The sequence below is a fragment of the Eublepharis macularius genome, chromosome 5 (assembly GCF_028583425.1).
Source record: "Eublepharis macularius isolate TG4126 chromosome 5, MPM_Emac_v1.0, whole genome shotgun sequence".
Classification (NCBI taxonomy): Eukaryota; Metazoa; Chordata; class Lepidosauria; order Squamata; family Eublepharidae; genus Eublepharis; species Eublepharis macularius.
Genome location: NC_072794.1, coordinates 173,192,887 through 173,219,012, shown reverse-complemented (window position 1 = coordinate 173,219,012; position 26,126 = coordinate 173,192,887). Strand labels below are relative to the sequence as shown.

The 26,126-nt window shown below is 46.6% G+C and overlaps 1 protein-coding gene across 5 annotated transcripts in view; it reads left to right on the top strand.

Moving 5' to 3' along the window:
• The first annotated feature begins 1,073 nt into the window (after positions 1–1,073).
• Positions 1,074–26,126, top strand: part of RPRD1B (regulation of nuclear pre-mRNA domain containing 1B) — a 41,109-nt gene continuing 16,056 nt past the window's right edge. For 4 of the 5 annotated variants that reach the window (XR_008597079.1, XM_054981086.1, XM_054981090.1 and 1 more), the window contains exons 1-4: positions 1,074–1,343; positions 9,466–9,595; positions 11,528–11,661; positions 21,104–21,216. Coding sequence is in view for 4 of the 5 variants with exons in the window: in XM_054981086.1 (XP_054837061.1) it covers positions 1,193–1,343; positions 9,466–9,595; positions 11,528–11,661; positions 21,104–21,216 (528 nt within the window). In the remaining variant the exon portion in view is untranslated. The remainder of the gene's footprint in view (positions 1,344–9,465; positions 9,596–11,527; positions 11,662–21,103; positions 21,217–26,126) is intronic. The other variant, XM_054981087.1, reaches the window with a different exon arrangement.

Sequence of the window (26,126 nt, the reverse complement as noted above, 5' to 3'; positions counted from 1 at the left end):
TAAGCCCTGGTGTAACCCTTCCTGCCCTCCTCCTCATGATCAGCTTAGGTTCATAGCTTCAAGCGTGCTCACGAAGACATCACCATCCCAGCAAAGCTGCCTGACTCTGAACCAGATCCTGGGGCAGCACAGGCCAGGCAAACCAACACTCCAGGCTTGCCAATTCCAGGTTAAGAAATTCCTGGAGGGTTGCGGGTGAGGCCCTGTGAGGGCAGGATTTGGAGAGGGAACTGAGTTCAGCAGGGTTAATATTTGGTCGGGGTCATGCAATACGGGCTGCTGCCTAGAGTCTGTGTTTGCTGAATTTTATACTTGCTTTTTAATGTGATTTTATTGTGACTCTATTGTGATTACACGATATATGATGTTATCGGCTCTGAGCCCGCCTACAGGGAGAGCGGACATAAATTTAATCATTAATAAATACATGCCGAACAGCCTACCCTCCAAAGCAACCATTTTCTCCAGGGCCAGGGATCCCTTTAGTACGCAGATCAGTTGTAAGTCCGGGAGATCTCCAGGACCCACCTGGAGGCTGGTGGCAACGCCAACTCCAGCCAAGCTTCTAGCTGGAAGCTTCAGCGTGCAAAGGCAACCCTAGCCCAGAGCTCCTGAAAACAGAACACGTGTTTATTCCAGCAGGAAACTTTCGCGGGAGTGCGCATCCACACGTGCTCTGCCTTGCACGCTCCTGTTGCAAGAGACTTTCCTGGCTTACCTATCCCGCTAAATCGTTTGCATGCACCCCCCACCCCCCTTTCTTGTTGGGGCTGTCCACGGCCGGATTCCCCATCCGCCCCCTTACCTACCTGCAAACTTGGCGAGCAACACTACGCACGCGCCAGCCCTCGGAGCGCACTGCGCACGCGTCGCCCGCAGAGGGTCGGGGCTTCAAGTATGAGGTATGCGCATGCGCCGAAGCTGTCTGGCGCCCTTTCGTGCCGCCGCCGCCGACTCTCGGCCGTCGCGCCCGTCAACCCGCGCGCGCGTTCTGCTGCTTTTCTTCCCCTCCGCCGACCCGTAGCGACGTGCCCTTTAACCCTTCGGCGGCGCCGGCGCGAAAGGGTGTTCGGCCATTTTGTGGCGGTTGGTTGCCTGTGAGGGAAAGCGGGCCCGGAGAGGGCCGGGCTGGGCCGGTGGAGGCCGAGCTCGCAGCGGGCTGGCCGGGGCCCTCGGCGGCCTCCCCCGCGCCATGTCCTCGTTCTCGGAGTCGGCGCTCGAGCGGAAGCTGTCGGAGCTGAGCAACTCCCAGCAGAGCGTCCAGACGCTGAGCCTGTGGCTCATCCACCACCGCAAGCACGCCGGGCCCATCGTCACCGTCTGGCACCGCGAGCTCCGTAAGGGTGAGGAGGTGGCCGTGCGCGGCAGGCCCCGGGCGAGCTCCCCTCGGCCGCCCGGCCTGGCCCGGCCCTCGCCCCGGGAAAGCCAGCATGGCTGAGCCGGCGGGTAAAGGGGCCGCCGCGCCGGGCAGAGGCTTCGTTCCGCTTGTTCCGCCGTCGGGACAGTAGCGCTAGTCAAAGGCTTTTAGTTTTTAAAAGGGAATCTCAATTTTAAAAGCCTGCCAGCTTTTAGGCGGTTTGTGCGAAGGTGCCTTGGTTTCCAGCCTCCAGGTGGTGGCTGGAGTTTTCCTGGAATTACAACTGATCTCCAGGTGAAAGAGATCTGCTCCCCTAGAGAAATTTTATTTATTTACGTCATTTATCGTCTGTTTTTTCAGTGAGACGCAAGGCGGATTACACTGTGTAAGATTAGGACAGGCAGCATCAAGGACATTTCCATAAACAATGCCATAGGATAAATAAACGCAAGTTTACAGAGACAAAGCATTAGCAGGAATCCAATATGGAGCTGAAGAAGTGCTGAAACAGAAGCAATTCTCAGGCTGATAGACAACACGAAGCACAGATAACTCATAAGAAAGAGCACATATTAAGAACAATGGATAGTGTGTAAGACAACATAGTGGTGAAGTCTATAGTCCCTAACTCATAGTGGAACACCTGAGACCTACAATACAAAAGTCTTTTTGAGTAATTCGGTTTTGTATTGTTTGCAGTTTAAAAAAATGTCACCTCTGGACAGTGGACTCTATGAGATTATAACCTGCTGAGCGCCAGCCCCTTTCCCATCCCTCTCCTCCCCAGGCCCTACCCCCCAAATCTCCAGATATTTCCCTACACAGAACAGGCAACTCTACAAGGTGCTAATGCTCACCTTTTCCCCATCACTAAGGTTGCCAGCCTCCAGGTACAGCCTGGAGGCCTCCTGGAATCATAACTGATCTCCAGACTCTACTGATCAGATCCAGTGGAGGAAATGGTAGTTTTGGAGGGTGGACTCAAAGGCATTATGCCCTCTTGAGGTCCCTTTTCAGGCTTCACCCCCAAATCTCCAGGAATTTCTCAGTAGGGTTCAGCAGGATTCAGATTCCTAAGGATCTTGACCCAATTGCCATTTCTCACTCTTATTTGTTGCTTATAGTATTTCTAATTTGCTTTTCTCATCAAGCCTCAAGGTGGATGTCAAAAATTTAATAAAAATCATTACAGTATAAAAAAAATTCTAAGTTTTCAACAGGTTTAGGCCACTTGTTATCCAGTTTTTTACTCCAGCGAGTGAAAGCTGAATAAACACCATTTTATATAAGCAAAATACTATTTGAATAAACATGATCTGCACTGTACCTCTCTTGTACCACTTCACCCGCCTTTTGGCTGAGATCTCCGTGTCTCTTTGAAGAGGAGAGCTCAGACTCTCAGAATTAAAGCTTGAATATCTTGTTGGTCTCTAAGGTCCCCTGGACTCAAATCCAGGAGCACAAATTAAAGTTGGTTGCAGCATCCTATTTCTGTAGTAAATGTCCTAGAGAGTTCAATGTTATGTAGACTGTGTAATAGTAACTGTGGAATACGGGCCTTCCTGATCTCTCTAAGTGAACTGTTTTATCTGGTGGGGGGCACCACTGAGAATATGCGAGTACAGGTAGCCTCCAGGTTTACTGTTTGCAGGATGGTATCTTCAAAAGGCCTTGTTCAAATGAGCACTTTATCACTTTAATCTTTCTCATTTTGAGAGGTGGGGGAATGTGTGCAAAAATAATAATAACCTGCAAAATGTCATATCATTAACAGCCCAGCTGAGATCTTGCAAACTAAAGGACGTGGCTTCCTTTATTGAGTCAAACCATCTCATTTTGGGTCTTCCTCTTTTCCTACTTCCTTCCACCTTTCCTAGCATTATTGTCTTCTCCAGTGAGTCTTCTCATAATGTGGCCTAAGTATGATAGCCTCAATCTCATCGTTTTAGCTTCTAGGGAGAATTCAGTCATGTTTTGATCTAGAACCTACTAATTTGTCTTATTTGTATCCATAAATCTCTCTTCCGGCACCATATTTCAAATGAATCAGCTTTCTTCCTGTTGGCTTTTTCAGTGTCTGTTTTAACATGCATACATAATGACCCATACATAGTTTTGCTTTCTTCTGAACATAGAGCAGAGGTCACTGGGGGAGGTGAGTGGGGAGATAGCTGTTAATTTCTTACAATGTGCAGTGGGTTGGACTAGATGCCCATTGGTAACGCTTTGAGCTCTATATTTCTATGTTTTTAATAGGGATTACCATTGTGTGGATTATCTTGATCTTGGTCCCCAACACTTCCTTAAGGGTAGTTTCTAGTTCCTTCATGGCTGCCCTTCCAAGTCTCAATTTCCTTCTGATATCTTGGGCGCAGTCTGCCTTTTGGTTGATGATTGAGCCAAGGAACAGAAAATCTCCAGCCGTTTCAATTTCTTCTTAGTTAACTTTAAAGTTGTGTAATTCCTGAGCAGTTATTACTTTTAGGACCAGAGTTTAAATCAAATAAATCTACAACTCCTCTGGAAAAACTTGATGGCCTCAAAAGGGACATGATTATTTTGTCACTGGGGCAAGAATGTTAAGCCATTTTGGCTACTGGACGTGGTGTGTGGCAACCAGCCCAGTTAAAATCTGCTTTATCTTTTTAGCATAGGTTCATGTATTTGAGTAGCAAATTGTGCTAGAGCTGAGGCTTGGGGCAACCAAAAAGGACCTTTAATACTTTACTAGAATCAATCCCAGTGTCAGCTCTGGGAGAAAGGAAATGAAAGGTGAGGCACAGAGGTTTTGTTGAAGATCGCTCCATTACTTTGTTCATTTGTCTTGCTTCTCCATTCATTTCAAGGGCAGGGGCTGCAGAATTCAATCACCTGATGATGGGCTGCCTCACCTTTCTGAAATTCTGCCAGAAATTCAGCTGCACTGTATAGGTGACAGGCTGTGGCCCTTCAATTCCCGCAGCAGCGACTGAGCTTGCCGTCACAGGACAAAGAGGAAGGTGTGAACTCAGAATTGTTGCAAAGTTTGGGCTCAGAAACAACAACTGTTTATGCTGCAGGGCTGAGCCAGTGAGAGGCACTTGTTGACAGCATTTCAGAAAGGTGAGGCATGCTGCCATCCAGAGACTCCCTCTACAGTCATTTTCCTTGATTACTAGTTTGAGCTAAAGATCCATTTAAATGAGCAAATCCAGTGTGAAAGGTAATGGAGTACCTGTATATCTTTTTGTCGTACCATTTAGCAACTCATCCTGTAGATACTTCAAGGTCTGGTCTGGTAAGGTGTTCATTTCTTGTTGCTGCTCGTGTCAGTTCTGATACAGCTTTTTGCATATCTATCACCTAAAGTGTTGCTCCTGTATCATCTTCTGCCATACAATATCTTTTTGCCAGCGTGTGTGTGCTCCACTCCAAAATCACTTCCTGCCCCCTAAAAAAAACTCCCAGTGAAATTAAGAACTTTACAGCGCACAGTGTAAGTAAATTTTGGAATTGAGAAATGCTAAGATTCAACCTGGTCTTGGAGAGCAGATTAATGTTCTCTTGCATTGAAGGTGTTCCTGCTATCCATGGGTATGTAGAGGATAGTTGATCTTTCTCAGCGGGGAGGCCTTCTTTAAAAGCACTCTTTCCTTGGTGCCTTACAGTTCCCCAGGGTTTTTTTGGAGGAACGGCTTCCTAGTTGTTCCAGAAGTTGCCACATGTATTGCCCATGTATTTGTTTACCCAGAACATCTTCAGGAAACTCAGTTCACTCAATTCTAGGCTCACTGCCAGTGGGCATGGATTGTCTGTTCTCCATTGCACAGAATGTTCTATTGTCCAGTCTTCATTTTCAAGAGCAGTTTATTTGTTCTTTGATCCTATCTTGCTGGGTCTAAATAGAATGTAGCAAAGAACATTTGAGTTAAATGTTAACAGCACACCAAGTGAGTTTCAGTGAAATCAGATTAAGGAACTTTGTTTCCATTCGTAGCTCTCTTTGAGTGTTGGTATTCAGCAGGCTCCATCTTTCTGCTGCCTGGATGCCGCAAAAATTGTTGCCGTCCTCCCTTGCCACCCCATGTTACAATGTGTGGCTCGTTGGAGGGATGGGATGTCCATGAAACTGGGGTTAAAGAATGGACTTGGCTCACGGGTAGAGTCAGTAGTATGAATATTGCCACTAAGTGTTAATGACGCTCTGAGTATGCAGAGCTTCTCTCACTTTGATGTGGCACTACAAGCCTTTTTTCATCTTTGCTGAGCTTTGAGGTCTTGTCAAATACGAGCAACGTGTGATGCATTTCCATGAGGGGTTTTGTAGGCATTCATTCAGCACCAGAATATTCTTCCTTGTCTGGAAGCTGCTATTTTTCCTTAGCTGTGTCAGGCATCATCTCCACACCCTTTCTGTGAATTGTTATGATTGCTGGGCTGAAGGTGCTGATGGTGAACAACAGAGGTCCCGTCTTGGGGCCAGGCTGCGTTACGGACTCCATCCGGCTGGTTGACTCACGTGCCCTGGGAGAGCCTTGCTTAGATCAGAAATCTCAGCATGTGGGTGTAGAGGGTGCTTTAAGCCTTCTCTCTCGCACTGTTTTCCTAGCTTGAAATGCTGTGAGGAGTGGTGGTTTGCTTGCTTCACTAGGGACATTTGTGTGCAGCCATATAAGCATCCTCAATGCAGCACCCTTTTCCTGTTTGTTGTGCTCCCAACCCAAGTCAGGTCCACATGTGCCAAGAAATTGAGTTTCCAGTGCGCGAACTGTACCATGATCTGATAAAGTATAGCTTCTAGCTTCTCTTCTTTCTCCTCCCCTCCCCCACTCAAAGTTTTGGTGTTTCCTCCTTAGGAACGTAAGAAGAGCCCCGCTGGATCAGACCAGTGGTTCTGATCCCTCACAGTGGACAACCAGTTACTCTGGAGGGTCAACTATAATGCTTGCTTGCTTGCTTGCTTGCTTGCTTGCTTGCTTGCTTGCTTGTTTGTTTGTTTGTTTGTTTGTTTGTTTGTTTGTTTGTTTATAGCCTGCCTTTCTCACCGAGACTCAAGGAAGATTACACTGTGCAAGTCAGGACAGTCAGTTTCAAAGACATTTCAATAAACAATGTAATAGGAACTATCAATGCAAATTTGCAAAGGTTTAAAACCAACAGAAATCCAGTACAGAGTTTAAGAAGTGCTTAAACTGAGCATAAGCAATTCTAAGGCTGAAATGTTAACCTGCATTAAACAACATAGAATTACCCAGTAGGACCATACCAAAAGCAATGGGTAGTAAGTACACAGTATCATATAGTAATAATAACATTCGATTTATATACTGCCCTTAAAGGCAATTTAATGGCCACTCAGAGCGGTTTACAAAGTGTGTTATTATTATCCTCACAATAATTATCCTGTGAGATGGGTGAGGCTGAGAGAGCTCCCAGAAGCTGTGACTAACCCAAGGTCATCCAGCTGGCTTCAAGCGGAGGAGTGGGGAATCAAACCCGGTTCTCCAGATTAGAGTCCTGCTGGTCTTAACCACTACACCAAACTGGCTCTAGTAGTAAAGTCTGTGGTTCCTGGCCCTCTACGGATGCATCCCTCTGAGACCATTTCATTAAAGTACAGACCTTCTTCCCTGGAATGCCAGGGCTCCTGGCATTCCCAGGATAACTGCCTCTTGGTGGAGGTTCCCTTTAGTCACCATGGCTAGTAGCCACTGATAGACCTGTCCTCTGCGAATCTGTCTAAATCCCCCTTTTAAGCTCTCTGTGCTCATGGCCATCACTAAATTCTCTGGCAGTGAACTGGACATTTTAATCACTCATTGAGTAAAGAAGTATTTCCTTCTTATGGGAAACTGGCAGAGGCCGAATATGTTGCATTGATAGTAATGTCTGAATTGATACATTTGAGCAGTTCGCAAGAAGACCACAGTTATAAAAGCTTGACTGAGTTTTGGTCAGATAGATTACCTAGCAACTAGAACAGGGATTGTAGTTTGTGCAGCCTGGTTTGTTGTGATGTCTGAATTGATACGCCACAGTTAATTCCATTGTATTACTGATGGGATGCTAACTTAGGCCAGTGTTGGTAAACCAAAACTTAATCTTCGAAGCACAACTGGTACACCATCATTCTCGGGTGCTGTCTAAAGTATGAATGTCACATTTTGTCTTTGGACAAGCACTGGAGAAAGGGGAGCAGAGCTTATTTTGGATATACATATGTATGAAAGATATATCCAGCATGAGACTTTGGGGACAGGACAGAAGAAAAGGCTAAATTGGCCTTCTGTTTGGGTGTTTTTGTAAAAAATATATATATGATCTGAACAGTCAACTTTAGAAGTGTTTGCACAGAAAATGACACGGTACAAAAACTAATTTTGGGAATCTTCGGTAACAATAATAGAACTTCCTTGTGAGGCCACATTGTGTATCTGAAGTGAGCTGCAGCGCACAAAAGCTTACAACACGTTAAGTTAGATCTCTTGGATCGGTTCTGTTAATGCCAACATTTTTCTGTGATGTAAAGAGGCTTCTTCTGTCTCTTGTGTGGTAAATAGCCGGATTGTCAGTAGAATGTAGCCAAGCCAATAAATGGTTGACCTCTGAGGTGCCCACTGTGTTATTACAAACTAAAGTCACTGTGGCAGGCTTCTGTAGTTGATCAGAAATGGGGAATGACTTGTTAGCATCAAATTTTTTATTGGATGGGTCAGTACACACAAATCATAATATTCAATATCAATATCCATCACATTATATCACTCCCACCCATTCCCCCCCTTTTCAGTTGACTTCCAACAGTTTTCCATTCCCTTCATCTACATTACATCACTATCTCCTATAATATTAATTTCTAATTAATTATAATATATAGTATAACATGGTTGTGGGTTTTCCGGGCTGTATAGACGTGGTCTTGGCATTGTAGTTCCTGACGTTTCGCCAGCAGCTGTGGCTGGCATCTTCAGAGGTGTAGCACCAAAAGACAGAGATCTCTCAGTGTCACAGTGTGGAGAAGATGTTGGCAGGTCATTTGTATCTACTCAGGAGGGGTGGGGTTGAGCTGAGTCATCCTGTAAGAGTTTCCCAGGGTGTGGAATGCTAATGGCGGGAGGCTTCACTGTATCCTGAGGAGGTTCTTTTGCATATGGATTGGGGCTTGATGTGCTAATCTTCTCTGCAGGGCTTTTGTCGAGTATAGACTGTTTTGTTAGCCTGGTGTTTTTCAGAACCGGAAACCATGCTCTGTTCATTCTTAAGGTTTCTTCTTTCCTGTTGAAGTTTTGCTTATGCTTGTGAATTTCAATGGCTTCCCTGTGCAGTCTGACAAAGTAGTTGGAAGTGTTGTCCAGTATTTTGGTGTCCTGGAATAAGATACTGTGCCCTGTTTGAGTTAGGCTATGTTCAGCCACTGCTAATTTTTCAGGTTGTCCAAGTAGTATAACATATCTATATCTACCATGTTTATAATAAGTCTCTAATATTACTTTCAAGATTATAATATAAAATATACTATATCATTCTTACTTATATACTATTCATATTTTCACCTCTAACTAATATAAAGTAAAGATCTCCCCTCTTAACAAGTATCCAAAGACCACATTTTGCCTTTCATGTCCCACTTTTTTTCCGCATAATTCTTAAGTTTCTCCCAACTCATAGCATATTCCACGGTATCTTGTTCTTTCAACTTCCTTGTTAGCTTGTCCATTTCTGCCATATTTAGTAATTTCAAAATCCAGTCTTCCACTGATGGTATCTCTTGAGTCTTGCACAACTGTGCATAGGACATCCTAGCCGCAGTAATCATATAGAACACCATTGTTCTATCCATTCTATCAAATTCTTCTAGGTTCATACTTAATAACAACAATTCTGGGTTCTTAATCACATTTTTCTGTAAGATATCTGACATAACCTCTACAATTTCTCCCCATGGGAAATGGGGAATGACTTGGATTGAACTGTCGACTTAAGAAAAGGAAGCCCAAAATGAAAACCTGGCTGTTAGTGTGCAGTGGTAACTGTGATCTGGATTCTGGGATGATAAATGAAAGTAATGTGAAATCGGTTTGGTTGCTGAATGTGCCATGCAAATATTTTTTCTTATTCTTCTTTACTAGCAAAATCCAGTCGGAAACTTACTTTCCTATACCTGGCAAATGATGTTATCCAGAACAGTAAAAGGAAAGGACCCGAATTTACAAGGGAATTTGAATCTGTTCTTGTGGATGCTTTTTCACATGTCGCCAGGTAGGTATAACTTCAGTTTCTCTTCAGGTTTGAGTGGAAGAGAGGGATTGTACAGTAAACTTCCCTAACCTGATATGCTGGCTCCAAAAAATAAGACCTGAAGAGACTCTTGTTTCTTATGGAGATCTTGGCTGCGTCAGGGGAAAATGTGGCTGGCCCTGCCGGAGGAGAATTCTGTTGCATCAGAACAGCCTGTGCTGGATCAGCCCAAAGGCCCATTGCTTTCTGTTTGCAGTGGTGGCCACTCAGGAGTCGCCGGCAAGCTTGTGGGAGTGCAAGGTGGGAGGAAGCAATCTCGTTCCTTGCCCTCAGTGTCAAGCAAGTTGCATTTAATGAGTTTGAGTCAGCTGAGTTGTCCAAAGTCATTTGACAGGCCTTCCCAGCTCCATCCTTTTTCTTAGCTCTCCATCTATACTGTTGTAGAAAAGTAAAGGTCTGTGGAGGGGGGAGATACAGCAGGGAAACACTCAGGTGGTTAACGTTCTTCTCTCTGTTTGTGTGTGTGTGTGTGTGTGTGTGTGTGTGTTTGCCCTCCCTGCATCACAAACAAAGCAGTTGGGAGTGGATTAAATGGCTGTTTGCACATGACTAGACATGCTGTTAATCTAATCTTTTTATTTGCTGTTTTACCTAATTGCATGTTTTCCTCCAAAGTTTTGGGGTTTCTGAACACTTGGAATCTTGTATGGGCTTTATGGTGGTGAGGTCCATGCCAGGCAAAAATCAGAAACATGGTGGAGGGAAGAGGGGGAAGCCTGGTTCACACATTGGTAGTGTTGGCTGCTTTCCATCCTCTGTGTTTCCTCCAAGGCTATACAAAGGGACGCTCACTTGCACAGAAGACGTGTTCATGTCACTTCTCTCCATTGAAGGGAGGGCAGGGATCAAGCAAGCAAAACCTCTTTGCAGTGGAGCGTTGCTGTGGGTAGTCTTGCTAATGCATTCCTTGAGGTGCCTGGTGGAAGAGAAGCCAGTAGATGAACTGGGACAGAGAGAGGAGACACCTCACATCTGGGATGGGGGGAGGGCTGCATTGGCATTCAGCCTGCGAAATGTTCGCTGTAGAACCTTGCAGCTGCAGCTGGACTGTGGCGATGCCTACGACAAACTAGCACAAGCTGGGTGTGTTCCTGCTGACTTCTCTGGGCACTCCATTTGATCTTTCTGCCCCACGTTAATGTTTTCTTCAGATTTCAGCAAATCTGACTTCCCTTAGAGCTGCTCATTTTGACGGATTATAACTGCTTTTCAGATGACTGACTTGTATTCCCTACAGAAATCTCAAGTTGTTTCCCTCAGGCTCCCAGTTGGCAGGATTGTTCAGTTGTTAGTTATTCTGCATGCTGTCACTCTGTCTGAACACCGTTTTAAGTGAGGTCAGCCTCTCAACTGCTATGAATTTATCAGTGTTTTTTCATCCAGATTGCCTTCCTGCCTGGTTCACTCCATCTGTCATTGGATGACTCTTCTCTCACGGTGGGAATGGGCACAAATGAGCAGCTGTATGTCATTTCCTGGCAGAGGATGCATTATCAGCCAGTTAAAGGCTGCAGTGCTATTTAGAGAAGACCTTAGACTACAAACCAAGTATATCTCCAATGCACAGAGGAATAAGAGTGAGCTAGTATGTTCTGGATAACTTTTTAAAACTGTGAACATATCAGATGACTAGATAGTCCCATTGCTTTGTTTCAAATCTAGACGCCTCTTGAAGCTGGCATAGAGGCGGGCATCTTTTACTTGAAAGCCCACCTTGTTCATCTTGTGCTTTTGAACCTGCTGCGCCCCTTGGTCGTTCCTGATTCTGTGGAGGGTCAAGTATGAAAGTGTCTCTCTTCAGTCCTCTCCCCAATGATCTCTTCCACCTCTGTGTGTTCAGCACCTGACTTGCCATGTTTTAATCTACTTCTGTATACATGTCTGACCTTTCAGAGAAGCAGATGAGGGCTGCAAGAAGCCCTTGGAACGATTGCTGAACATCTGGCAGGAAAGGAGTGTGTATGGCAGCGAATTCATACAGCAGTTGAAACTGTCTATGGAGGACTCCAGTAGCCCCCAACCCAAAGGTAAACGTGTGTTGCTTTTTAAAACCACTGTTTCAGTCCCTCAGCTGATAGTTTGCTGTTTAAGGCAGCGGTAGCCAACGGCACTGTAGCTAACATGAATTCAGTGGTTCCTGCATCAGCATGGTTATGGTGTCCGGGGTCTGAGGCTCAGCCCCCGGACTTACCGGGAGGAGGGGACGGGAGACAACTGGGAGACAGCTACCCAGCCACCCCAACTGATACAACCGGTCCAAAACCCGACAGCGATAGAGGGAGGGGGAGAAGCACCAAAGCCTCTGAGGGTGCCTCAGAGCGTCAGACGGGGTTGGTGGAAGCCAGCTAGCCCCACCCTCCGGTGGGAGCCTAGGAGCACAGACGAGTGAGGACAGTCAGGAAGGGACCCCACCGGTGGGAAAGGGCAGAAGACACGAGGACGGCCAGCCAGCAGAAAGCCAGCCAGCAACCTTACCCACAGCTGAGGAAAGACAGCACAGGGCTGCGCCCCATCTTGCAGGCAGGCTAGAGGGAGTTAACAAGAGCCAGATGAGGCTGGGAGCAAAGCAGCCCCAGGTGGGGTTGCCTGAGGCAATCAGCAGAGGAAGCCTGGCAGCCAGCAAAGAAGGTGCAGGTGTGGCTGCCTGGAGCAGCCAGCAAAGCAACCGCAGGTGTGGCTGCCTAAGATGGCCAGGACCATGGCTGGGGGGCGTGGTTGGCAGGTGGAGCTGGGAATGGAAGAAGGGCTATAAGGAATGTTCACTCACAAGGTGGGGTGCTGAGTAGGAAGTGGGAGAAGGAGGACTGTGGATTGTGTAGGAGTGTGATGGAGTTTGGTAGAGGGAGAGAGGAGCTGGAAGGAGGAAGAACGTGGAAGATGGAGGAGAGGAGGAAGAGCAAGCCTGGAGGAGACGAGACCGAAGGCTTCGGAAGGCGGGAAGAAAGGGGAGGCAGCCAGGACTCCGTCAGGTTGAGCAGGCCTGTGAGTGGACTAAGAGGGAGCAAGGGTGATGTATACCCCCCCTCCTTCCACAGAGTGATAACCTGCGTTGTCCCAGACGACCTCCCAGAATCAAGATCAGGTGTGCCGGTGCCCAGCATAGTGGCACTCGGGGCGGAACCTGACATATGGTGTAGAGTCAGTATGGTTTCATGGTTGAAGTCAGGCTGAGATTGGGAGACCCTGGTGCAATTCACAGATAGTTATATTTATTCACTAGGGGCTGCCCCTTCTCATTTTTACTTGCCATCCCCATAGCTCGCTGAGCTTGTAATATTATTTTGAGGGCTCTGCCCCTGCATGCTACACATGCTGCATGTTCTTGGGCCATATTTTTCTTCTCTACCAGTAAACATTCTCGATATGTTTTGTTTGTTTGTTATGGAAGAAATCAATTGGAATACTTGAATTTAACAACATGTAGCTTTGAGTGTTCATTAGTTCAAATATTGTGCATTTTTGGTATGAAATACAATGTAACAGTTCATTTAACACTACATTAATTTATATGCCCCGTGGCACAGAGTGCTAAGTGGCAGTACTGCAGCCCGAGCTGTGCTCACGACCTGAGTTCGATCCTGGCGGAAGCCGGGTTCAGGTAGCCGGCTCAAGGTTGACTCAGCCTTCCATCCTTCCAAGGTTGGTAAAATGAGTACCCAGTTTCCTGAGGGTAAAGTGTAGATGACTGGGGAAGGCAATGGCAAACCACCCTGTAAGAAGTCTGCCATGAAAATATTGTAATGCGACATCCCCCATGGGTCAGTAATGACTTGGTGCTTGCACAGGAGACTACCTTTACCTTTTAATATCCCACCATTTTACATCCACGCACACGTATAGTAATATACTTTTTTGGTGGTCTTTCATAAGTCGGAGGCAACTTGGCACCTAACACACAAAATACCGTAATAATATAAATAATTAATTTACAAAGCAACTCCTGGTGGTCCCTGGCCCGAAGGACATCCGTCTGGCCTCAACCAGGGCCAGGGCTTTTCCTGCCCTGGCCCCGGCCTGGTGGAACGCTCTCCCGCTGGAGATCCAGGCCCTGTGGGACCTGTTACAGTTCCACAGGGCCTGTAAAACGGAGATGTTCCACTGGGCCTTCGGCTGAGTGCCAGCGGGTATCCTCCTCCTTCCATCTAAGACCACCACTTCTGGGGCTGCCCTCGGCCATCTGCTGTGCCCGTATACAGACTCCCAATATTTGTCTAAATAGCCTGCTCCTGGACTATTTTAATGATTTTTAAAAAAAAATATTACTGATTTTATGTTTCTGTGATTTTAATGTATTTTTAATGTTGTTAGCTGCCCTGAGCCCACTTGTGGGGAGGGCGGGGTATAAATAGAATAAAATAAGTAATAATATTAATTAAATAATAATGATTTCGGGAAATGAAAAAGCAAACTTAATTATACTACCACGAATCATTATGGCACCCCCGGGCCAGGGGCCACTCCTCCGTCTGGGTATCCGATCCTCCCACATCTCCAGCACAGACAACCCAACAACTTGGAATTACAGTCTCATCACTTGAACTGCTCTCTCGCAGCCAGTCCATGCCATTAAGAGTCCTGCTTGAGCCAGGAGCCCAGTTGTCCCCTTGTCTCTGCCACGTGCTTCAACCCAGGTTCCAGGCCCACTTCAGGCATGGGCCCTTCCCGATCTCCCTCTAGTCACAGCTTCAGTCTGCTCCATCCTTCCTGCACAGTTAGGCCTTGCGGTGGCTGGACTGTTGGTGACCCGGGAGGTTCAGCCTGCTATATATCTGGGTAGGGATGCTGCCTCCCGGGTCTCACAGAGGTTCTAGTTCCTTCAAGATGCTGCAAGGACTCCCAACATATCTGGCCACTCTCCTCCTCACCTTCTGGCCTGAGCCAGTCCTCTGCTTCCTGCTGGTGCCTTTTATCCCCCTACCTCCCTTAACTGACACTTGAGACCTTTTCTCCCATGGAGATCTTTACAGCAGAGGAGGCCTTTCCTCCACAGGGAGCCAGTGCTGGCTGCCAGCCCCCCGTCTGTTCCTTACCTACCCCTGCAGGCCTGCTGGGCTCTTCCCTCTGCCCTGCGTGTGTACCCCTACCTCCCTTAGAAACGTGCCCCTGCTCTCCCCTTTCTTCTCTGGGCTTAGGGTGCTTTGGAATGTGCCACACTCATGCTGCCTCTTCCCCCTAGGGTGTTACACACGTGCTCTTCCCTTCTCTCTGAGGCTCAGAGTTGCACCATTTTGTGACAGTTAGTAAGGCTTCCTTATATACCACACAAATCATTGTTCTATGAGGTGCTTAAATACAGTTTCCTTTCTCCTCTTGAGCATCCTACATAAAACCGAGAGAGGCAGGCACATCATTTTATTGTTAGAGGTCTCATTCATTTCTACTCTGCCTTTTCCCCATTGTGGACCCAAAGCAGCTTTCCAGTGTTCTCCTCTCCTCCATTTGATCCTCACAACAACAGCCCTGTGTGGGAGGTTAGAGCATGTGTTGTGACTGGCCTACGATCATCCAGCAAGAGATCGTTTGGGCCAGGATGCTCTGGTTCGCTTCAGTTTCAGCGCTGTAGCTCCCATGATTGTTTTGAAGTTGGCCAGTTTTTAAATGTTTAGCTTTACTTTCTGATGTGTTGCACAGCTGCTACAAAGAGAGAACCTCCGCTTCCAATGTATGTAGCGTGTGTGTGTGTGTGTGTGGAGATAAGCTGGGCCAGGGTGTGCTCTCATTTTTGGTACTGCAGCTCCCACGATTGCTTTGAAGCAGGTGGCTAATTTTGAGACTCCTTGCTTTGTTACTTGATGAGTTATACCTGCCAGAAATGGGCAGATGGACATGGGGATTTTTCTCTTATTAAAGATGCAGCTATTATTACCCCTCTTTTCTTCCCCGTGGAAACTTAAAGCAGTTTACGTTGTTCCTTCCTCCATGTTATCTTCGTCACCCCGCAAGCTTCCATGGCAGAGTAGGGATTCGAACCTGTATCTCTCAGATCCTAGCCTGACACTCTAAATATTGTGTGCTCTTAATCTCCTTGAGTATGTTTGGGCCATCGTTGTGTCTTCGCCCAAGTCTACTTTGCAAGGTCGTTGCTGTGAAGATGCAGTGGAGGAGGGGAGCCAGGTACTCTATTCTGATCTCCTTAAAGGAAAGGCTCAATGAAGTGCAAACATTTTATTTTAGATTCCGTCCTTTTAGATCCCTTGTAGCAGCGCCATGTGCCCCGAGTTGGGATTTCCTGCTTGAACAGGCGTGCTCTGAAGCTAGTCTTGTCGGTAACAGAGAATAGAGATGCTGGAAACAGGGCCGTCGACTACTTACAGACGTCTTCTTTAGGATGAGGCTCAAGTCTTTCTGTTTCCCTATGAAACTGCAGGCGGCAGCAGCCATAACGTGGTGACAGCCATGACTTTCCACAGGAGTTTGACTACTGATGATTTTTAGTTTGCATCTCCACGATGTACATGGCGCTTAATAAAAGCAGCAGAAGGAAAGATTCTTTATTGTAAATTGCAGGGCAGGTGAGACAGAGTTATTTATTTATTTGATTTCTATTCTGCTCTGCCCGCAAGTGGGCTCAAAGTGGATCACAACATTTTTAAAATATACAATAAATAGAATAAATTTTTGAAGCAATGTAAACATTAATAATGCATCCATTATAAAACAGCCACACACATTTTACACAGAAGAAAAATCAAAAAGAGTCCAGTAGCACCTTTAAGACTAACCAATTTTATTGTAGCATAAGCTTTCGAGAATCAAGTTCTCTTCGTCAGATGCATGATCCGAACCATCTGACGAAGAGAACTTGATTCTCGAAAGCTTATGCTACAATAAAATTGGTTAGTCTTAAAGGTGCTACTGGACTCTTTTTGATTTTGCTACTACAGACTAACACGGCTAACTCCTCTGGATCTATTTACACAGAAGAGTAATTCCATGTCAGTGGTGTGTTGTTGTTTCAGCTGAGAGGTGAAATCACATCCTTCACATATGTTGGTAAACTGATGATAACTTTTGATCCACAAATTAATACATTGGCTCCTGAGCCCTTCTCTAAATCACTCGTCTTTAATAGAGCAGTCCCGCATAACTGTTGTCTTGAGACCAGCACAGGAGGATGTGGTATTAAGCAAGATTTAAAATCTCTCGTCCTCTCCTCTGTGGCATGGACTAAAGTATAGTCAAGGAATTGCCAAAAGCGCTGTTCCCCACTAGCAGAACACAAGAGCCACTTCCTCCCTCCAGTGCTTTATCCTCTGACAGGAGCTTTAAATCTGTGCTTCTCCCTCTGTTTGGGAGAGAGCAAATGCAGCACAGCTGGTTGGCTTTTCTCAAGTTCTTCGTCGGAGGACCTGGCGACGCTTAGGAAAGGAGCCTGGCGACTGCAGGAGGCTTCATCCGTGTTCTGGAAGCCAGCCAGGAACACCTGACCCCTTTGTACAGTGAGGCAGTGGATGCTTTCCGACCAGCTTGTGCTTCATCTTTTTTCTTGATGCTGCCAGATGCTGCCTTCGTTCCAGACAAGATTTCTGAGGCCATGTCAGGCATCCCTTGCCCTCCAGCTATCAGCCATCTGTATGCAGGTGCCCACCTTCTATGTAGGCAAATGGCCCTACATTCAGGAAGGTTCTTTTGTCCGGGGCAAACCTGGCATTTTTGCAGAAAGGACAGGCTATAAATGGCAGGGGGGACATGTACTTTCCCAAATGGCCTCTGGCTTCCAGCTGTGGGACCCATCTGCCTTAAGAGAGGGCTGTCTGACCCCACCCTTTTAAAGCCAACAGCTCCATACAGGGAAGGCTCCAGCTAACTTGAGGCAGGTTTGTAACCCACCCTTTTTAGTCTAGCTAATTGAATGTGTGGAAGATGCGATGGCTTTGGGCACAATTGACTGTCCGAAGCTGCCCTGTGCTGAATCAGACCGCTGGTCCATGACAGTCAGTACTGTCTACTTGGACTGGCAGCGGCTCTCCAGAGCCTCAGGCAGAGAAAGACCTTTCCATGTCACATACCACCAGATCCTTTAAGTGGAAGTGCTGGGGATTGAACCCGGGACCTTCTGCATGCCAAGCAGATGTGCTGCCTCTGAGCCGCAGCCTCTCCCCATAATCAGCAGACTCCTCCTTCAGCCACTTCTTTGACCAGGGTTGCAGCCTGGTTGCGAGGTGGTTGTGGCCCTGAAGCTTGTCGGGGGAGACCTCCTTGATGGTCATGTTAGGTCTGCATTTATTGCAAATGATGATTACCCCTTTTTTTAGAAAGGAGGAACTTTGCCACAACAGGTTATGGCAAACAGGGCCAGTTTGGTGTCATGGTCAAGAGCAGCAGGACTCTAATCTGGAGAGCCAGGTTTGATTTCCACCCCCCCCCCCCACACACACACTGCTTGAAGCCAGCTGGGTGGCCTTGGGTCAGTCACAGCTCTCTCAGAGCTCTCTCAGCCCCACCCACCTCACTTTGTTGTTGTAGGGATAATAATAACACACTTTGTAAACTGCTCTGAGTCGGTGTTAAGTTGTCCTGAAGGGTGGTATCTAAATCGAATGTTATGTTGTTGTTAAGCCAGCAGCAAGCTGTTGACAGTAAAAAGTGCTGCACAGAGAGAGGGTGGGAGACTAACGAGGGAAGTGCTGGATCTTCATGGTGGAGTTTGTTCTTGTGACTTCGTGATGGGCGTGGGATTATTGGGACACGTTAGAGCAGGCAGGATCTTCTGAGCACTCATTTGTTTTGGGAATGTTCAGCCTTGTACCAGGACACTTGATTGCTCAAAGCGCTTCACGTACATAATCACAGTAATTCTTCAAATAGCCCTGAAAGGTAGGCCAGTATTAGGAGTCCCCTTTTGTAGATGGAATTAGAGTGAAAGGAAAGAGGCTTGGCCAAGGGCCACCTATTGAATTGGCAGGTGAGATTTTTTTATTAATTTAGATATTTATAACCTGCTTTTCTTCTCAGGTGAGATTCCATGTAATGACTTCCCAGTCATAGCTCATTCCCGTTGCCTTTATTTTGCCGTTACGCTACATTTCATTACCTCCTCCCTGCCCTATTTCTAATTTGTTTCCACTCTTAAGAGCTTCGTATGTCTCTGGCCTGCTTAACTCTAGAAAGCACCACAAACATTCTGCAATATAGCTATATATTTCTGGTGATCATGCTACCCGAATAGTACTGTTGGAAGTGAGTAAACGTCTTTCACTAAACAGATGGTGGTTCTAGTAAAACAGCTTCTGGCATTCATTGGGCGTTTGGTAGGATTAAGATGGAATAAACACAGACTGGGAAAGCGGTGTGGATTTTTTCCAGCCTCTGTCGCGAGAGCTGCTGCCTGCTTAGTAACCATCTGGTGGCTCTTGGCAGCTTCCAGAAGGCTTAGCGGAGTGGTCCCCTCTCTGTGCAGCACTGCTGAGGAGGCTTCCAGGGTGAGCACTTCCCACTTGAGCGCCCTCTTGTCACCACACACGCATGTCTCCCCTTGGTATTATCCAGCCCTTGGTAAGCCATTCTTTCTGCGGGTCTGGAAGTTGAGTTTAGAAGGACAGACCTGCAGCTGAGTGTGCATCACTATGATCAGATTTGTTTCTGTGCTGCATTTGGGTCTCCGGGAAGAGTAAAACAATTCCCTTTTTATCTGAGTGGGCTTGTGTTTAAAATAGAGAAAACAAGCCTTTGGAGTCTCCCACCTTCAAGACAGATGGGACATGGAAGAGAGACATTGCCTGCTGTTCATCTTGCCTTATTCATCCTGCCCCTTTCAAGGTGCAAGAAGTCAGAGATCACTTAATTAGCTTACCTAAACCTTGTATGGTTGCCAGTTGCCTGAAGGTCCTTTGGGCTAAACCAGTGAATTGAAAAACACTCCCAGAAAATATAACTTTTCAGAGTAGACGCAGTTTATAGCATTCGGGGCTCCTGGAATTGTGAAAGGCCAGCCGTCTCCCTCCTCTTATATTGTAAGTCAGAGCATTTGCTGTTGCAGCCCCTCACTGGGCAAGGTGGGACTGGGAGAGGATGGCTGCAAGGGGAGGCGGGGAGAAGAGGCTCGCCCACTTGCTTTCTGAAGTTAGCCTGATGATGTACGTACACTTACTCACTCTTTGCTTTCCATAGCCTGTGAATAATGCTCCTTTCCCTAGCAGCAGCTTACCTTGCCTCGTTTCTCGCTTAGTTTCTCCACCAGGTGGAAGGCAACTTCATCTTTCCACTTGGTGGCCGAAAACTATCTGGTAGCACTCTTAAGAAGAAATAGTCTGGGCTGGTCGTGTTTAGCAGAGTTTTATTCTGTAAAGTGAGCACGTTTTACTCAGTTTTGTTACAAATAGAATATGTATAGCAGACTAGGCTTATTCCAAGAAGAGTGGGACTCTTCGTTCCTCAGGGAAGTGTGTGAGGTAGCAAGAGCATTGATCCGTATGAAGTTAATGAGGAGAGTCCTTATGTAGAAAACTTATATGCCATCTCTCCAGAGACATCCTCCTTGGGGTAGTGATGGAGAAGGCCAGTAATGGCGTGTAGCTGCATGGGTTCACGCTGGCGGTGGCGGGGGTGAAGTGTAGCAAGCCCTTGAGCGTGCCTGTGCGGGAGACTCATGAGCCAAGAAGTCTTCCTGAGCAGAGGAGGCTGTGTTGTCTTGGACTCGTGACGCTTTGGATGTCTCAGTGGGCTGGCAGCGTGCTAAATGGACTTGCTCCCACCTTGAGCTTCCTTCCAAATGCTCTCTCAGCAGCCGAGATGCAGGAGGTGAAGCTCAGCCTGGCTGCCTCTTGCCAGAAACGTTAACTGCTCAGACCCTGTTGAAACGAAGAAGAGTTGTGGGGCAGGACTCCAGTGGCCACCTGGAGGGACAGCCGTTTTGTGGCGCTGAAGCTGTTACGAGAAATGGGTGGTGCCTTGTGTTGAGGTGCTTGGCAGCAGACCCTTTGCTCCTGCCTTCCTTTCCTTTGCAGAACTCGTATGATCAAATGATCTTGAGCAATAACTAATAGAATAATAAATTAATTTCTAAAGGAAAATATGCTAGACAGAAACATAGAAACCTACAAGGTTATATTTGGGTCACTATCTAGCATCAGATTGGGAAGAATCTGCCCCTGAGAATGATTAACTGGAGCACATTAAAAGAGGTGAAATCCAACGGTCGCCCTTTATTCCTTTAACTACAAACACTGGATGTAGTTTTTTGTCAGTGCAGAACTGATAAGAGTTACGGAGCTTCCTCCAGCTCAGGTTTCCTTCGTCCTTTTCAAAAAGCTCAGAGGCAGCTTTGTATCTCCCTGGATTCAGGTACATGAAAGTGGCTTAGTATAAATCTTTGGAGGGCTCATCTAAAGAGGAAAAAATGCAAACCTGCTCACAGAGGCCTGTGCCTTGCACAGAAGATGGAACCGTGCCTGACTCCTTCAGTTCCCCAGAAGGTGGTGGCAGGAAAACGTCACTCGTCTCAGTTTGAATAGATGTCTCTCTTTTCAGTTACAGAGGAGAAGAAGTCCTTGAAGCGGACATTTCAGCAGATACAAGAGGAAGAAGATGATGATTACCCAGGGAGCTACTCCCCTCAGGATGCCAGCGCTGGGCCCCTTCTGGTATGTCTGGAAGGGCAAGGATGGGAGACGTACAAGGACTCTCGCTTGGAAAGATGTCGCCACCAGGTGGAGCCCTTAACCAAGTGCAACATTGCAGTGCCCTTGCAATTCCATTTCCTTAACACCGTCAGAAACTGATGAAGAATCAGAAACATGGTTAAAAGGGACACAGAACAAATTTTATTCCATAAAATGTCCATGCCCAAAATAAAATAAATTGCTGGATTGTATATTGCACTCTGCATGGTACACTTGGGTTTCTATAACTAGTAGGTAGGTCCAGAAAGTTCCATAACCTTCAGTCTGGTGCCATGTCAAGCACATTAGCTGTCTGCTGTTTGGGCCAAAGTAAAGATGCTTCTGTAAAGCAGTGTGATTGAAAAGTGGCTTGTTGGCACAAGGGTGTGAGTTTTAGCAGAGCAGATGCCTCTGTCTCTGGGCTACACAGTTTGCCTGATCGCTCCACCCGCAATGGAGTGTGTTTAATAAAGAGTGGAGGTAATAATAACATTAATAACAACATTCGATTTGTATACCGCCCTTCAGGATGACTTAACACCCACTCAGAGCGGTTTACAGCGTATGTCACTACAACGTATTTGTCCCTACAACTTGTAGGGACTGTCCTGTTAGGCGTCCCTCATGGAGCTGGACAGCAGAGGGTTAATCAGGGCCCAGAAGGTCCAGTCGCAGGTCTGAAAGGCTGGGATTTAATCCAAGTTAGTAAGCAGCAGGGATCTGTTTGGGGACTTCCGGGAAGCAGGGGGCAGAGAAGGGCTGAAGGTTTAGTGGAATTCTAATAGCATCATAATAAGTGTTTATATGCTGCTCTTCTGGACAAATGAGTGCCCATGCAGAGTGGTGAACAAAGCCAGTGTCCTCATTACACACGATACAGCTCTAGCAGAGAGGCTTACTCAAGGCCACCCACTGAGCTCATGGCAGTTGAGGGATTCCAACCAGCACAATGCTGACTTGCAGCGCAGCCACTTAACTACTACGCTACAGCAGCTCCTGGCAGTTCTGAGTTAGATCAACAGCAATATTGCTGCTGCAACACTGCTGGAGTTCCTCATGAGATCTGGCTGCTCAGTGTTTCTGGTGCCTCTGCACCTTGGTAAAAGGAGGCGTTTGTCCCATCGCCATCCCGGTGGGCTGAACGTTGCATCCTTTCCCAGCAAAGGTCTGTGGCAGCCAGTTGTCCTCTGCGGTATCTTCTGTGCTCAGACCTTAAATCAGGATGAGATCAAGATCCAGTGGATTCCTTGTTTGAGATGACATAGAGAATGGGCATATCTCTCCAAATGAGCAAGTATTTTATAAGCTCTTATGGTTGGGGAGGGTTGCCAGGAAGGTGCCCTGAGGTGGAGATCTCTGAAAAGAGCGGGGCCTCCTCTTCATTGGCGACTCCATTTCACAACAGTTGCTGCTGACACTTTGTGGGGAGGGTCTTCAAACTGTGGTAGGCTTAAGATGAGGTAGAAATCTTGTGGAGTTTTGTAACACAGTTCGGTTGCAGACGACGCCAGGGGTAGCTCAGTCTGACCCCTTGGCACGGGAGCGTTTTTGAGGGAGTGGGGAGAGTTAGAGGAATGCCGCAAGTGGTTAGGGTGTGCTTGTAGAAGTGGAGGCTGGAAACAGGCAAGGCCAGGCGGCAGCTTTTCAGGCACCGAGGCAAAGGGCCGTGCTCTCTCTCTCTCGTCCGGGGACAGTTCTGGTGTGTGTGTGCGCGATGCTGCTCATTCCTTCTGCGGCATCTTTGATCAGACAGGCCTGCTTAAAGTTCAGAAGTGCATCTGCTTATTAGAGAGTTCTTCATTGTCACGGGGGAGCTTCAGGCGTCAGGTTGGCATGCCTGTGCAAGCCTTGCCTGCGTTGGACAGCAGCAGAGCAGCCTGGCGCTTCTTCCCTTCGCTTCGAGGGAGACTCGTGCAGGGCCTCTTGCAAGCAGTGAGGGATTCTCTCAGGTTGTGAAGACCTCTCTCCTTAGAGGCAGAGTTGTAGGGTGGAGAGTCTCCCATTTCTTAAGGTTGATCGTTCCATAAAATTAATAACAATGAGTGCATTCTGTTCCCAGAGCAGTATTAAGCAGGGCCGGCAGTTCCTACGCTGCTGTTAATGTCCTTTGGGTGGTTATCTTTAGGGTTGTTGTATGTTTTAATTAAATGGTAAATGCTGGGGGGGGGGGCAGGGCGGGAGGAGAGCAAAGCTACAAATACGTGCAGTTCTAATAAAAATCAAGCTGTTAACTCACCCCATTGGCTGTGCTGGTAAAACATAGAAAGCATACTTATGTGCCTCCTTTCACATGATGGAAGGAGTATCGTAGTGACCATAATAATAACAACCGAACAAAGTAATGTAAATTATCCTCCTGAGAGTGACACTTGAACGGAGTTGCCCCAGCCACCTCTATGGAAAAGAGTTAAATTATGTTGAAATCCATGGGCGCCCAGCCCCTTCTGCAGTGTGTCGGGGGTGCTAAAAACTGATGTGCGCCCACCGTTTTCAGTGCCTTTGCTGTCTTAAAATAAGCAGTGTAAGGGGACTGCATGCTACATTGCCATTAATTTCCACATAAAACTTTTAATATAACGTTTAAGCTGTACTTGATTTACTTCTTACTATGATTAACAGTGGGTACTTCTTAAATTGTATTAAATAGAAGTCAAAGTAAACATGCTAAACAGACTCTACTGAAGGCATCAGAACATTTTACAATTCAGATTTTTCTGAGAAAACCACATCACTGCTATGTGGTGCTCTACTAGGCTAGACAGAATCCAACTAGTCTGGAATCTTGTACTATCTGTGGCCAAATAGGTGCCACAGGAACCATCTGGTATTCAGAGAGACACTGCTTCTGAAAGTCAAGGTGATTTAAGCTATTATGGCCAATAGCCATTGCTAGAGTTCTCCACTGTGAACTTGCCCAGGCTCCTTCTAAAGCTTTTCTGTTGCTGCAAATTCCATAAATTATTTATTTATTTTATTGGATGTATATCCCACCCTCCCCGCAAGTGGGCTCAGGGCGGGTCACAGCATCATAAAAAACACAATTTAAAACACAATAAATAACACTTACAAACATAAAAATAAAATCGGCAATTACATACTGAATAGCATGGGTAAAGAGGTACTTTATGTTGTCTGTCCTGCATCTGTTCGCCCTCAGTTTCATTAACTATTTTTAGTATTATGGAAAAGGGGAAAAAATTCTGTTTTGCCGCACGGGACATAATTCTGTAAACCTCTGTCAGGCCATGATCCCGCTTTCAAAGTTGTCTTCTTTTTAAGCAGAAAGTCCCAAATCCCATTATCCTTTTCTATGAAGGAAAGTGCTCTAACCGTTTGATGATTTCTTCATTCTTTGGCATCTTTTCTAACTCGAGCATGTCCTTTTGGTTGTTCATCGGTGGATGGAAACTTGGCATGTTCAGGAACCTTTTGCAGCTGACTTAAGTGTTAAACGGTTATGGCAGTCTTAACTCTTAAGGTGTCAGAGATTTTTTTTTTGTTTCTACAAAAATAAGAACATCCCTGAATGCAGTACCTCAACTAAAATGCCAAAGAAACCACAGGAAAAGTAATCTTTTATGATACATCGGGACAAGCTCCTTCCTGTACTTGCCGTGCCAAAAGTTAACAAATATAGACCACCGCTCATTAAACGTATTTGTGTTTTTAGAGAGGTAGAGCCAAGATGAAACTGAAGGGGGTTCCACTTTTTCCCAGTAAAAGCTTTCAGCTATTGTTGTTGCTATTTTGTGGAATTGGGATTTTGGGCACGTTTTTGTTCTTGTAGGCCGCTTCAAGCACTGCATGTGCTGTAGGCAAAGTGGCATACAGAACTGTTTTTATTAGGTTACTTCAGTCACTGATGCCTTTGAAGGACTGCTGCAACGAGGCCAGTGTTGCAGTAACTGACCTCCGCCCCTCCTGGCTTTTCTTCTTCTCCCTCGTACTCATCTGTGTAGTTCAAATTGCCGACTGAAAGCTGACGAGGGGCGTGCTGTGCTCTCATCTCCCTTGAACTGCAGTGTGCTCCAGAGAACCTGCTCAGTAGCACAGGGTTTGCAAGGGCTGCTTATTGTTGAAATAGAGGATGTGTTTAGCTGGGGCCTGAGAAGCGGTGATTAACTCGTTGGTGAGGGGAACTCATACCTTTGTAAAATTATAAATGTCTTCAGTAGATTCAAGTAGAAGTCTTAATTGCACTACTCTGGAGCCCCTCCCCTTAACTAACTTTGAGTCTCGGTGCCGGGGGCGGGGAGCGGGGAAGGATAATTGGCTGCTCCTCAGGATGGGTCTATGTTCCATTCTTTACAGCTGCTTCCTGGCTGACCAGTGAGCCATTTCTGAACATTTTGAAGTCAGTCTTCAAAAGTCAAAAATCTTTTGTGTTGCTTTGTTGCAGTAGTTAAACTGTCAGGCCAGAACCTGCGAGACTCGGGTTCAAGTTCCCGCTCTGCAGTGAAACTCCACCAGGGCTAGCCACTCGCTCAGCCTAGGGGAGAGCTTTTGGGTTTACTCTCTCAGCCTAGCCTACTTCGCAGGGATGCTGCGAGGACAGGCCAGGGGGAAAGCTCCATGTCTGCTGCCCAGAATTCCTTCGAAGAAGAACAGATAAAAACAGATGGCTAAATGGTGCACATACCTGAAACGTCTCTACCTTCATTGGACCAGGTCCAGATGCCCAGTCTGTTTCTGTTTCCTTGCACTTGACTCACTTTATAACCAAAGTACAGGTCCTCACTTAACAAGATACATAAAAATAGCTTGCAAAATAGTCTAGGACTGGCTGCGGGGAGGAGGCAGGAATGGAAAGGGAACGAAATCTGTTATGGACACAACTATCTTTATCCCCTGGATAGGAGCTGCAGGCAGCAGACTTTGAGCTGGCAGCCCCA